The 12788-nt window shown below is 38.1% G+C and overlaps 1 protein-coding gene across 1 annotated transcript; it reads left to right on the top strand.

The window, feature by feature from the left end:
• The first annotated feature begins 1130 nt into the window (after window positions 1–1130).
• LOC121947980 (cell surface A33 antigen-like) lies at window positions 1131–10852 on the top strand. The gene is made up of 7 exons (XM_042493199.1): window positions 1131–1317; window positions 2602–2768; window positions 2883–3096; window positions 5361–5525; window positions 6258–6374; window positions 6519–6645; window positions 7365–10852. Exons 1-7 carry the CDS (start codon window positions 1278–1280, stop codon window positions 7849–7851), a joined length of 1317 nt encoding a protein of 438 aa, XP_042349133.1. The 5' UTR covers window positions 1131–1277; the 3' UTR covers window positions 7852–10852.
• Window positions 10853–12788: the final 1936 nt, after the last annotated feature.

The following is a 12788-nucleotide window of genomic DNA, read 5'->3' as shown; positions in this document are numbered from 1 at the left end:
AAATAAACAATGACATTTATCAAATAAAAAGAAACAAAACTTGAAAATTAAGGCAAAACTTGAAAATCCATGTGTCTGTTTTCATTTAATTTTCTTTTTCCCCCCCTAAACTTGTAACATTTTCCTCACTCATTTCTGTCAAGAGGTGATTACAGTCCCAGCGGCCCGATGCAGGTCTCTTAGATTTGACGTCAAACAGGGTTTAGCTGTTGGGGTGCAATGGCACTTTTTTTTTTAATACACCAGCTCAGCGAGCACCTTATTTACATTCAGAGAGAAAAAAAAATCCCACAGTGAAATAGTTTATTGTCATTGTGAATTAGAAAATGGTCAGCAGGCCACCCTGCACCCACTGCAGGCCGCATTTGCCTATAAACTGATTATCACTGATTTAGGAAATTGCTGGATAGTCTTCCACATCCACTGAGTAGTGCTGTAAGTACAACACAACAACATAACACAACTCAAAACTGGGCCAAACATCAACTATAAGCCTTTAAGTTATGCCAGTCTTTCAAAATCAAATATTTCAGACTCTAAACATTGGAAGATGATAAGCTTGAAATTAGTTCCTGAAACCTCTTTGCTCTGTCGTTAGTTTTCTGTTTCTGTTTTGCTGTTTGTGTGCGTGCCCCTGGGTAGTAAGTTCTTGTCAAACCTGTCTAACAGGACAAAACTCTTCTCTTGTTCCAACAGTACTCGTCTGTTTTTGGCTGCACCGCCCACACACTGCAGGTATATTGGTTTTGTCAATACTTAAACGCCCCTTGTCTGTTTTTCTTGCAACATTAAGCTGACTGTGAAAAGATAATAAACAATAAAATATACTATACTATAGAGTTTTGTGTTAGTAGCCCATGCATTGTAGCTAGATACCATGATCTACAACTAGAGCTCAAGAAAACGTCAGATTGTGACAATTTTTACACAATTTGGAAAAATGTTGCTGTTCAAAAAACCCTGACAAATCTTATGTATTCAGGAAAGGAGTCTCCCTGAAAACGCAGGTGTACTGGCTTCGAGGACAAGCCGACACACGCCAGGTGGGCGGATCAAGAATGTTTCCAGAGCCGCAGGAGCTGCAGTGATTGGCTGAGAGAGCTGTCAGTCACTGGGACGCAGCAGGCGCACCCGTCGGGCGCATCTCTCACAGGTCGCTGTTGGGTTTCGATGCAAATTCACACCGGGCGGCTCCAGTTCACCTTTTTATTTTAGAGTTAAAACTGCCAGACACCGAAGAATCAGTGAGTTTATTTGAGAAAATAAAAGTGTCGGCAATGGAGAGGAGGATTACTACTTTAACCCTGCTGTGTCTGGGTGAGTATTTCTGCATGATATTTCTTTCCTGCGCGCCTTACCGAGGTGCCACACCTGTTTATGCACCTTCTTTTTTTGTAAAACGGAGCAGGCCCAAGCAACCTGTCTATACAGCTGCACTGTCTCGTTAGTTTGTAGTAAAAAATTAACTTTTTTTATGTTCAAGAGATGACTTAAGACAAATAAAATTTAGAGAATCTCTTGAAATCAACATCATCAAATTTTAATGTGCTTTTTACTCGACCTGTTGTTCTCTCACGCACGCAAGAATGGTTTCTAAAAAGGCATATGTTTCAAGATTAAGATCAATAATGAAAGACTTACGTCTATCATCTTCAATATGACTCTATTAATTGTTTTCTTGATTAACCCTTTGTAGCCTGGATCACCATCAGTTGTGTAACTTACCGAACCTAAGAAAATTGGTTTGATTTATTTTGGAAACATAGGAATAGATGTTATGAATAAGAGCAAGATATGTTGGAGAAAACTGAGGGGAAAAAAATAAAGGATGACAAGAAAATGACTTCAAAATGGGCAATGGGGAAATTATTACAAATTATCCAAAAAAAGAGAAAAATGTCCAGAACACGAGGATATTTTTAGCATTCTTATAATTATATAGACTTGTATCACAGGATTTTATTTTATTTTATTTATTTGTTGCATAGTTATTTTCTTCTCTGTCTACTAATTTCTTGCTAATTTTGGGGTCCATTTCATGTTAAGTTGCTCATTGCCTTCTTCCAATGTTTTGAAAGAATTCTAGCAAATTTGCTCAGGTTTTAAAGAGTTAAAGCATTTGGTCTATAGAATATCCACCACAAGTTTCCAAAGCTCATGATGATGTCTTGAAATGTCTTTCTTTTGTTCAACACATGGTACACAATCCAAAAATAATCAAATCAATCAAACAAACACATCAATCAAATATATCCAGTTTACTGCCATAGAAGATTAAGAAAAACCTCAAATATTCACATCTGAGAAGCTGGAGCCAGTGAATTTCTATAGTTTTTATTTTAAAAACACTCAATTTCTTTTAGTCCTTTGACTACTGTTTTCAGTTTTGAACACACCAAAGGCGTGTTGTGTCTGTATGCAGGAAGTTGGGGGTAATAAGTTATCTGTGCAGATCTTAGTTTCCGCACTTTGATCATCCACAGTGAAGGCTGTAATGCAGTCAGATTAACATGATAAATTCAGTTCACTGTCTTTATAAATGACAAACACTCACATGCACATGGCAATAATCAATATTCTCTGTTCTTAAATGTATGACAGTGTTGTCAGGTGTTGGTGCCATCAATGTGAATATCCCCAAAGAAATGTATGAGTATGCCAGGGGTGACAACATCACATTGCCCTGCACCTTTCAACCGAAAGCTACTAACCCCTCACTAGTCATCATCACCTGGTCTTCTGAGGCTGCAGCAGCAAACGCTAAAGAGGTAAGATTACCACAGTGTGTTTCTATTGGCATGTGTGTATGATTCTGTGTCAAGCACAAAGACTTTGTTTTCTTCTGCTTTAAATATTTCTCCGATGCTCTCGTTGTTTAACAGAACACAATCGCCACCTATTTTTCTACTGGTACTACTGACATCTCATCGCAGTATGAAGGCCGGGCGTCCCTGGATGTGGATGTTCCCACGGGAAAGGCCGACCTGAGACTGTCTTCCATCACCCTAGCAGAAAACAAAGTGTTTGAGTGTCGTGTCCAGATTCCAGGTGACGATGAGGGCAAGCCAGCCGACACTGCTCGTGTAGTGGTTCTAGGTAACTTTGTTTTTTTTTTTTCAAATAAATATTGTGCATGTTAAAATGCAAGTGAAAAGAGTATTGTATGCTGTTTCTGGCTTTACATTCAACATAAAGTTAGGCATTGTACTGTGAGCATTGGAGATGTTGAGGCTCAGTCTGTAAAGAGTAGCCTAACTAAACTGCCAAACCACTTTTTGGTTGAAAAGCAATATATATGGGTATTTAGTAGTGTTGTCACATGATTCAGGTCCAACTCTTGACATTTAAGTGCAAAGTATTAAAATCCTATATATTGTGCGGGAGCCAAAAATGCATTCATATTGTACTAAAAATCATATCACTGTTTCATTTCATGGATTAAAAAACAATTGATTTGTTTAAAAGGTGTTTAAAAATAACATTTACAGTATTTACAGGTGATTGTATTTGGTTTTATGTTAACATTAAGGACTCATTTTGGACACCGTATGGAAAAAGACATGATAAAAATTTACATGGATAAAAGAATGAGGTCTAATTATAACTGTTTTGTTTGCATTTTATTTTTTTGTTTTCACCTTTTTGCGAGATCACAGATGAGATATTATAAGACAGACAGAGTGAAGAGTGGAGCAAAACAGTTTTTGACCTCTTAATAGCTCTCGATTTCTTTTAATTTAGTCTCTTTTTATATTTCTGTGAAATATTTTTATGTTGGCGGACCATCTGTATCACCTGCAAAGTTGAAGTAAACTTATCGAGTGCTATGGTGGATTTATTTCAAGTGGATACAAGATTGGTTAGAGCGTCCAGCTTATGCTTCATTCATTTGGACCCTACATATTGTGTTAATTAATGCCCTTTAATAGTTAAAGCCTGGCTATTGCAATAGAATTTTTCAGTTTGCTGATCCTGGAAGCAGGAGCCTGCTTTCATTAACAACCGAGCCCCCTGTTACTGTCCCATTACTGCCCTCACTCCAACCGACTAATTTGTGTGTGCGCGGGGGGCAGGGAGGAGCTGTTGATCAAGAGGCGGTACAACTGAGTGACTGGCCGTGTCTTAGTCCTCCTTCCAGCCCTGCTCATTTTGAGGCTTTTTTTCCACATTCCAGGGAGGGGATACTCAAGCCAAAAGTGGGGGCTTTAGTCACTTTTTAAATGTACTCTTATGTAAGATACGGAAATATGTAATGCTTGTAGGAATGGAGTGCAAAAAATGTTTTAAAATTACAAGTAAATCATCAAAAGGAATCTAATTACGCTGGCCACTTTACTTCCTGTTTTAGTTTACTGTTTTAACAGCGCTGCATTCAGCCCACAGATGTATTTAGAGACCTGGAGACAGGGCCCCAGTCATTCCAATGAAAGTTGCTCATTGGCGCATGAAGACAAAAAAAAATTATTTCCACACTGAATTTCCCCAAACTCCCACATAGATCTTCCTGTCGTGCACTAGAGACTTACAGTGGCTGAGCGCGGCCAAATGCTGCCTAGCGGCTATCATCAGCTGGCCAAACAGCTTCTTTCTGATGTAGTGCTTCTCTAACTTGAGTTGGGATAAATGATTTAATCTTGCACCTCTTATAGACTTTCAAAATGTTATTCGCAAGTACACTGCATTTTAAAATGTTGGGGTTTGATTCAATTCATTTCAAAGGGTTTCCCTGGCATGGAAAATATATGTTTACGTTGTCAAAGCAAGTGTGAAATACTTTTTAAAAAGTTCTTCATTTTACAGCTAAACAGTACATTAAAGTATATGCTCTGAAAACATTTGATGCAAGAAATGAGTAATGCAGTAACAGAATCTTGACTTATATTTGATCAGCGCTGCCTAGTTTGGCGGTTTGATTGCAGCTCACAAATGGTGATTCACATGATTGACAGCTTCATTGTAGACGCCTCGACTCTGATTGGTTGATTTCTTTCAGCTGTGGATGCAAATACCATCTGAGGCACTGCAAGGAGGAGGAACACTACTTTATTTTCACAGATTATCCATCTTATTTACTTCCATGTGGATGTAGTAACAGTTTTAGCAAATATATATATAAAAAAGTTACTTTTATAAAAGTTACCAAATACAGCTAAACCAGTGCTAATGTGGATGCTTATTTACTGGCGACTACTATTATTTCAAACGTGTATGCTTCAGAAAAGCCAAGAAAGAATTGTCGCATCCTAACCAGGTACAAGACCTGAAAAAAGTCTTCGTTGGCAACTTTATCTTACACAGTTATTAGCGTCCTAAAAAGAGAGAATGTGTGAGATGATTCTTCATTTACTTTCTTTTCCTAGTGGCTCCATCAAAGCCTATCTGCAAGATCGAGGGCAAGGCAGAGTACGGCCAAAACATCAACCTGACCTGTAAGTCTGAGGAAGGCTCCCCGCCACCAACTTATAAGTGGGAAAGTCGAGATGTCAGGAACATACCTCGTGTGCCAGACCCCAGAACCACCGACAGTAAGTATCAGTGACACAGTGTCAGGACGATAAATGTTGGAAAATATAAGTCAATTGCCAACACACAAAGGTGTACTTACCTCTGCAAAAGAAAGACGCGCATCTCTGAAGATAAAGCAAAACTGGATTGTTGTGGCCATTATAATTGTCGATATTTAAAGGTCCAATGTGTAGCATTTAACGGGCTATATTGGCAAAGATAGAATATAATAATCATAACTGTTTTCATCAGTGTGTAATCACCACAAACTAAGACTTGCTGTGTTTTCATGACCTTAGAATGTGCTGTTTAAATCATAGACTGTATATAAAGCTGGACAACGTCTCCACTTATTCCCATTGTACAAGAGTGAAGTCACAATACAACCATCTGCCATCTTGTGCTCATTTGGCAACGGCCAACATGCCAAACTAAAGGCTTCAAAATGGAAGTCCACAAATCAGTCGGTGACGTCATGGTAGCTACATCCATAATATATACAGTTTATGCCTCACACATACTGTATATAACATTTCTGTTTTGTAGTATCTTGTTACTTATTGGTAGACATCTAGCTGATAGCAATATTCCTGTGATCAGCTAAAACTGAAATACAATAAAGTTTCCAACTATGATAAACAGCAGTGATAACTGATTGGATTTTTTACAAGCAGTAGAGCTGTTGATCTTGTAATCTACAAAATAATAAAACAAAAAATAATGATGTTGATCTCTCTCTTTCTTTTTTTCAGAGGGAGGAATCCTGTCTCTATTCAATATCTCCAAGGAGGCATCAGGATTCTACATCTGCACCTCAGCTAACAAGATTCGCTCTGCTACCTGCAATGTCACCCTTGCGGTCATGCCACGTGAGAGAAACCTTCTAATGGCAACTTTTCATTAACAGTCTGGGAACTTAGTCTCTCCAGTGAAAACATCTTTACAGCAGTGAATTATACTTTCTTTGTTTTCTTCTTTCTCTTCTCCCAACTCGTCTTCCTTCAATCCGACAGCTTCCATGAACATTGGCTCCACTGCAGGAATCATCGGTGGTGTTGTCGCCGCACTGATCGTACTTATCATCATCATCTATTGCTGCTGCTGCCGTAAGAAGGAGAAGAAGGAGGAATATGCCATGGGGTAACGTTTTTCTCCTTTAAAGACACACACTGACTTATGAACAGTATGTTATGTGAACATCTGATATGGGCCATTTATGAGGCTGAATGAGCAGGTGGTCGGCCATTCGAGTGTAACTAGTGACCAACAGAGATTTATTTTTACATGTGTGTATGTGAGTGTGTTTGAGCAGAGTGAATGGAAATAGTTTTTTTAATGAGAGACAGTCAGTCTCGTGGTTTGTGAACATGCAATGACAATAAAGGCATTCAAATGTCAAATGTCAAATCATGCACTGGAATCACATCAGCCACAACACCAATCAATTAAAAGTCAAAGGCGTTTTCTCTACTTCCAGCTCCCTTACTCAGACCATACCCATCTTTGAACTTAGCCTTCACTGTAATCTCAACCACTGTCCCATAAAGCTTCATGACTGCATCATACATGATTGTGACACTATTACAATGACAAAATTTGTCCATAGAAAGATGCACCTTGCAAACACGTGGCAAATGCTCAAAACAACACACACACAGACTCGCAAAGTGAAAACAATACCAGTCTCGCTGTTGCAGCTCAACCAACAAACCTCACCTGCCACTGTTTTTTGGCCAAAAGAATAAACCACAACAACACAGCTGAAACAGTTTGAAGGCAACTATGTTGAAAACTCTTCAGGATGAAGCTGTCAAAGAAATGCACTAAAATAAACTGACTGTTATGTCTTCACTTTCCAGAGTTCGAGAGGGAGAGTACAGCGACAAAGAGCCACCTAGAAATGGTGAGAGTCGCCGTGCTGATGGGGAGGAGGACCCACGTGATTACGATGACTCCAGTGTGAGGAGCCCTGGCGGTCACAGTGACCGCTACGAGGGACGGAGTGAGCGTGACTACGACACACGCAGAGATTATGATGACCGACGTGACTACAACGATCGCCGCAGCGATTACAATGACCGACGCAGTGAGTACGATGATCGCCGAAGTGACTACGATGACCGCCGCAGCGACTACACTGATCGCCGTGACTACGATGACCACCGTGACAGGTACAGTGATCGCAATGACCGCTATGATGACGACCGTCGCTATGATGATGAGCGCTATGATGACCGCAGAGACCGACGTCGTGATGATGACGACCGCTATGATGAGCCCTATGATGATCGTGAGCATGACAGACCTCCTGTGCCAGCCAATAAGCCAAAGGATTATGAGGTCTAAAGTCTCCAACATGTATCAACCACTCTCTTCAGTCCTCTGTTTTATCTCCATTGACTTAACCCTATAGTGGCCAGTAACCACACACTCAAGGTGTGACCTGATTGGCCCAAACAACATTTTTGCCTCCATGAATGTAGTTCTGACATAATTGGCCCAAAAAAACAAACCTATACTCAATTCAAGAGAGGCAATATAGTGGTGAAGTAATGAGTCCAAAAGTTCATTTGCCTTTATGCACTTCTGGTTCCCTCATCTTAAAGTCTATGTTTTTTTTTGAATGGGTTTTCTGTAAAATACCGTAAATACGATCTGTGTTTAACACAGGCCAAAGATATTAACACATTTTGTTCTGCATATACGTCCATATAAACCCGATTTTGTAACTTTTAATGTTTTACTCATCTTGAAAAAGGCAGTTGCTACCAAGTGGCTAAATGGGACTACAGTGTTTGTCAGGGATGCAAGACGTCATCACACCGGACACAGACACTCATTAAACCCACTCACCCAACTTTACAGTGCTCAAACTTGTAGATTTACCTCTTTATAATATTTTTCGATTGTTTTAATGTGTTTTTACAGTGTTTGTAGTTGTGACGTTTAAGTTGTGTGACCATGATGTAGTTCGTGTATAGCCTACCAATACCTTTTTACACTTGCCAATTTCATTTACATTTTGAAACACACAAAAATGGTGTTCATCTGTGGAGATTATCATGCTGAACAAAATGTGTAGGTCTCATAAACTCATGTTCATCAAAAAGCTTATTTTTGGCGATAATCGAAAATCCCATTCAAAAATCCCATAAGGTTTTGGACGAGGGAACTAGTGCAATGCTAACTTCCTGGTTAGCCAACAAAAATACGTCACCCCTTCACCACTCTATATCTGTAATTTTATGTATGAGATGTTGAACATTTTTCACTTGTTTGTGTGAAAATCAGTTGAAGAGTGGCAGGGAGCCCAAAATAGCGGTCTCAAAGCCCATAAAGCCTGATCTGTTATCATAAGCTAGATTTCGGGGGCACACATGGGACACTTGCCCCTCAGTATATAGAACAAGCATTTGTCCTCCTCCAAATAAAACATTAGTAGCATAGGACTTTAATTTTGTAGAAAATAATACAATTTCCATCATAAATTAATGAGAAAAAGGCACAAACAGGTGCAGAAAAATTCAACAGAATGCAGGAAATTAAGTCTTTGACACTCAAAATTTGAAAGCAGAGGACCCTCCAAACCGTGTACCTGAACAGTTTCAAATGTGTCCCCCCAATTTTTAAATGAAACCTATGCTGTTGTTTGTTTTAAACAGGGACTGGAGTGCTAGGTGGGCTCAACAGTCAAAAACTAAATTAGGTGGAATTTTATCTTTAGACTCAATATGTTGGCATTGTTACATAAGAACGCAAGGCTCAGTCAGTGTGACTCTTGCTGTTGGGTGTAATGTGCGGGACACACTGTCTGCGTGAGCAGCGCGTGAGCATCACAGAACCTATTGGGTTTTTCTTATTTGGCGCCCATGTTAACAGGTTAAAGCACTCGCACTGCTGGTGTTAGCAATGCAATGAAGCTACGCCACATCTAGAGAAACGGTGGCTCAGTGATTTTTTTTCCACATGACACGTGGTTGTGAGCAGAAATACACAATGAAAATGGTGTTTAATAATTATATTAATATTATACCACCTTTTACTAGTTTCAATTTCTCTGTCACAGACATTAGGAAATAGAAACATCTTTTTTACTTAACCTTTCCTGTTTTCATTTCCAACTACAAGTCCCCTGACAAAGTTTCTGTCAACAGAATCCCTACAATTGTTGACACAAGGCATTTTATTGTGAAATATTTGCAGGACTGTGTTACTGACAATGCAGAAACTTGCATGGCTTCATAAATGAGTGGACTATGTGCTTACAATTGTGGGAATACAGAACATATAGCAGCAGGCAGCCCTGCAACAACTTCGCAGCAAAGATGCTTTCAGTGTGAATCCTGCAACTGACAAGACGCAGCAGTTCGGTGAGGTTGCTGTCACGTGCTACTCTTGCATGTAGTGTGTCCTGGGCCTAACTGTTGGTAGTTTGCTGTTTAAAGAAGCTATCTCTTCACTAAAGAGAAGGCCTTCAGTTTTGTTTCATTGTTTATGCTCGATAAAACAATTTTTGTTTTAGTTGTAATGTAGTTTTCTTGTAGTTTAGTTTTCTTTTAGTTGTGTCTAACTTTGTGTAGAAAGGTAGACATTAAACCAGATTTATTGTCCTCTCTATTTGGTGCTTTCAATTTTGCTTCACAATGATTTTCAAGAAACTAGAACTAGAACCTACTCTCATTGTTGGAATTGATAATTTCTCCATGTCTCTCAGTTTTTTATTTAATTTTATTTTTTTTATTTAAAAATTGCAAATGAAACATACACTTAATACATCTAAACTTTTAAGACAGTAGACCAGTAATACTCAACCTACAGTGGGCCCAATGTGGCCCACGATAGGGTGCTATGGGCCCACAAACCATATTCACACTAAAAATAAACTGATTCACATGAAGATATATATATTTTTGTACTCTTAATGCAAATAAGGTACCAGAGTACAAAAAGGGAGTTTGTTTATTAAGAAAAAAGAAAAAAAAAAGTTTAATCATGTTGAATTTTTTTGAGACATTTTTGTTGAAAATGCAATTAAACAAAGAATGACAGTGTACATTACAAATACGTTTATTATAATTATTATTTTTATCTTAGCAATTGTAAAGCTTTACATTGGGATTTGTGTTGTGAAACATTGTGAGATGTTTTCCACTCATGAAATGCGCTGTAAAGATAACGCTGAAATAAAATAAACATAACAGCAAATTCTTGTAAATGTATAAATCCTGAACACAAGATGGCCACATACACCTTCCAAGAAAGCTGGATTCTCATATAACCAGGATTGGTAGTTTGGCCAGTCAACATGTATAAACAAAAATATATTATTAATAAAAGTAGTACCACTAATGCTTGCCTTTATTTGGGGAATTCTTTCACGTCTGAAAGTTTTTGTAAATTCATTTTCCTATTTACTTTTCTAATAGTTAAAAGTGTCCTTTCCTGCATTACCACCACCATCCATTGTCTCCCTGTCTCTGCAGAGAGCGTCTCCGTGCGTCCCACCCTGCTTTAAAGTTACACAACAAGGCAACTAGTACCGGATATGGGGTTATTTCGAACTTCAAAATAAAATAACAGACTATCTGGCCAAAATATATTTCTGGTCCTCTGCTACAGTATGAACCTTTGAGACCTCACAGGTCATCCGAGACAGCTTTGGTCTCTATCCCTGGGTTCAAAACTAAACAGGGAGAAGCAGCCTTCAGTCTTTACATATATTTGGAACAAGCCCCCAGAAAATGTAGGTCTACAGCAACCTTTTTAATGCAAGGGTGAAAATATTTCTGTCTGCCCCTGCCATTTATTGAGCGAAGAAGGCCCAAAGCATTAAATCATTTCTTACACTTTTATTATTGTATTTTACAAATGTCCATCTTATTTTAGCTTTTATTTATCTTCTGTTTTCGTCACACTGTGATGCCTTTATTTAAAGCTATATCTAAATGTCCTTTTAAAAGCATTGTTGCTGAAATGTGCTGTAGAAATAAACTTGTGACAAGTCATCAACCTGATGTGCATTCACATTTTCAGCGAAAACAGTGTTTTTGACATTCTACTTTATCTTTATCCATGACTCAACCGTCAAAGGCTACTGACCCTTTATGAGAGTAGTCTATCTCAGTTTGTTGAACACTTCAGTAATTTAACTTATATTCCATTATTATTCCTTTTTGGTGCTTAGTCCAGAGTCTTTGTAGAATGGGTATCTTGGTTGAATAATATACACATATAAATGTTTCACTTTATTTGAATGTATTGTGTCTAACATTATTACATATTTCTCATAGTACTTTCCATCATAGTGAATACTTAAGTAACCTGATGTATATATTTTTCACCATTCAGACTGGCTTTTATTTTACTTGCAAAACATAAAGGCTATCATTAGAGCAGCACCAAGTGCGATGCCAGGCACTCAGATTATCAACTGACTAGTCTTTTGCTATTTGGCTTTCAGTAAGGTGTGCGAGAGCTTGCTCTGCCACCTACTGGCAAGTGCAATACATGTGTAACTCTAAACAAACACTTAAAATGACTTAGCTGGCATATATTTATATACTTTGGCAGGTGCTGTTGCAGAAACAGTAAAATATTGTCTAGTGCGTAAAGGTGACATAGTATTAGCAGGGCTATGCCAAAAAACCTACAATTAATCATATTCTGTATCACTTAAAAAAAACTAAGGGACTATTGTTTTATGCATGACCCTTCCTTCACCATAAATTAGTAATTAGATTTCTGAGTTGAAAGAAGCCTTAGTTTTTCACTCATGTTGTGCATGTTGGTTAGTTGGTATTAGCTGTTTATTTTTGACCAAATTTTAAAAGAGAACTAGTGATTTTGAGGAAATATCACCATGTCAGGGTTCCCGCAGATCCTTAAAAGGCATTCAATTCATTCATCAAAAAATAAGGCTTTAATTGGCATTAAAATGTATTTAATCAGTCTGTCTAAAAATGACATGGGACATAAAATCAATCATTTTTTCTGATGTTGCATTGTAAAATCTCAAAATAATTTGCATGATGTTAATTAACATTAACATCATGTTAATTAACATTAACATCATGCAGCTCAGGATAAAATAAGCTTTTCAACATTTGAAGCCCAGATCATCTGACTTTTTAACTTGACCAAAAATCATATCATATCATCATATCATATTTTACGTTACAATAAATCTTTGGGTAAAAAAAGTCCCTAACCCTGAGTTATTGGTCAGTTCGTGCTTTTGTTGTTCAGTTTTGGTTATTGTGGTCTACTGAGTGGCATTAAAAAGT

The sequence above is a fragment of the Plectropomus leopardus genome, chromosome 1 (genome assembly GCF_008729295.1).
Source record: "Plectropomus leopardus isolate mb chromosome 1, YSFRI_Pleo_2.0, whole genome shotgun sequence".
NCBI lineage: Eukaryota > Metazoa > Chordata > Actinopteri > Perciformes > Serranidae > Plectropomus > Plectropomus leopardus.
The sequence above is the reverse complement of the archived record's forward strand: the minus strand, read 5'-3'. Positions and strand labels throughout refer to the sequence as shown.